Source organism: Sphaeroforma arctica (genome assembly GCF_001186125.1).
Source record: "Sphaeroforma arctica JP610 unplaced genomic scaffold supercont1.5979, whole genome shotgun sequence".
Lineage (NCBI taxonomy): Eukaryota > Ichthyosporea > Ichthyophonida > Sphaeroforma > Sphaeroforma arctica.
This window is the reverse complement of record NW_014034579.1, coordinates 1-1,789: the sequence shown is the minus strand read 5'-3', so window position 1 is coordinate 1,789 and position 1,789 is coordinate 1. Positions and strand designations below refer to the sequence as shown.

Genomic DNA, 1,789 nt, shown 5'->3' with positions numbered 1-1,789 from the left:
ATGTATATATGTATATATGTATGTATGTGTGTGTGTTTGTGTGTGTGTGTAAGTACCCTTGTGCCTAGTCCACGCAAAGTAGTCAGTTCGTCTGCACTGAATCCACTTCATCTGATTCTTAAAACATGCGCATTTAAATTCATATCTGTTTTTGATCGTGCGTTGTCTTTTTTGTTTTGGACTGTGTCGTCATATGTCCACGAAATCGGATATGCCCACAGCGTAGTTTCAGATCCTTATATAGAGATTTGCGCGCGCACACGGGAGTACGCACGTGCTCCGTTTTAATATCATTCGCGTAACACTTCATATCTGTGGAAACGATTAACGCGTTTCCATGGGCGGCTGAAGCTTGCGAGTGTGTCTCTTAAATACGTTGGTGGTTGCCATGGCAACTGCTGCTGTCACCGCTCAGAGGATATCCAGTTGCTATTTGTTGCTGAAATGCCTTTTCAACCTTCCTGTGTATTTCATTGTCATGGCTTTACCTCGCCTTGCGTTAAAGTTTGACTGCTATAGTATAGGATTTTAGTGTTGAGTCTTTAGGCCTAAAACCCTATCAAACTGATATAGTTCTTGCTTCGGTCGTGTTAGGGTTTTTACGGTTCTTAGGGTTTGGCCGTTATAGTGATCTTGTAGACTGACATGTGTGTCTGTCTCTCGGGCCATCGCAGTCGCTGTACCACGTGGTAGGTGAAAACGACTGGAAGATGATTGACAAAATACCCATCACAAGCGAATACCTGCACATGTCCCGCACAGGCAAAAGGTATGGCATATATCTACCTACTACAACACATGGCCTGCATCTAACTACTACAACGCATGACATGCATCTACCTACTACAAAGTATGACGTACATCTACCCATTACAAAGCATGGCATGCATCTACCTACTACAGAGTATGGCATGCATCTACCTGCTACAACGCATGGCATGCATCTACCTACTACAAAGTATGGCATGCATCTACCTACTACAATGCATGGCATACATCTGCCTACTACAAAGTATGGCATGCATCTACCTACTACAACGCATGACATGCATCTACCTACTAAAAATATGACATGCATCTACCTACCACAACGCATGGTATGCATCTACCTACTACAACGCATGGCATGCATCTACCTACTAAAATATGGCATGCATCTACCTACTACAACGCATGGTATGCATCTACCTACTACAACGCATGGCATGCATCTACCTACTACAAAGTATGGCATGTATCTACCCACTACAACGCATGGCATGCATCTACCTACTACAACGCATGGCATGCATCTACCTACTTGATCGTTTAGATTGAAGTATTTTGAATATACAATGCCAATAGGTTGGATTTGTTTATTTTAGGTGTAGGTAAATAGGGATAAGGTTTTTAGCTCACTCTAAAAACCCTAAATAGGGCGAAACATATAGGGACAAGAGATAGGAAATCAGTAGGAGACTGTGATTCGTTTGCGGGTTTACTGAAATGTGTCAGTCACAGCAATTCTCCACATGCGAACTCAAACACTAAAATAAACCCTAAAACATTCAGCATCCCCAGCGTCTGCTATGGCGCAATGTAGAGCCAACAACCGATAACACCAACGCATATGCTGACCCTCACTACTAAATGCAACTCACTCGTTCTTTTTGGGTGAACAGAATGACCTAATAACACTCACTACTAAATGCACCTCACTCGTTTTTTTGGGTGCGCAGAATGGCCTAAAAACACCAACGCAATATGCTGACCCTCACTACCAAATGCACCTCACTCGTTTTTTGGGTGC

The 1,789-nt window shown here is 43.0% G+C and overlaps 1 protein-coding gene across 1 annotated transcript; it reads left to right on the top strand.

Annotated features, from left to right (window-relative positions):
• Nucleotides 1-710: 710 nt before the first annotated feature.
• On the top strand, nt 711-1,045 carry SARC_15349 (hypothetical protein; the record flags this gene model as incomplete). Its single annotated transcript, XM_014290530.1, has 2 exons — nt 711-850; nt 904-1,045. 2 exons carry the CDS (start codon nt 711-713, stop codon nt 1,043-1,045), a joined length of 282 nt encoding a protein of 93 aa, XP_014146005.1.
• Nucleotides 1,046-1,789: the final 744 nt, after the last annotated feature.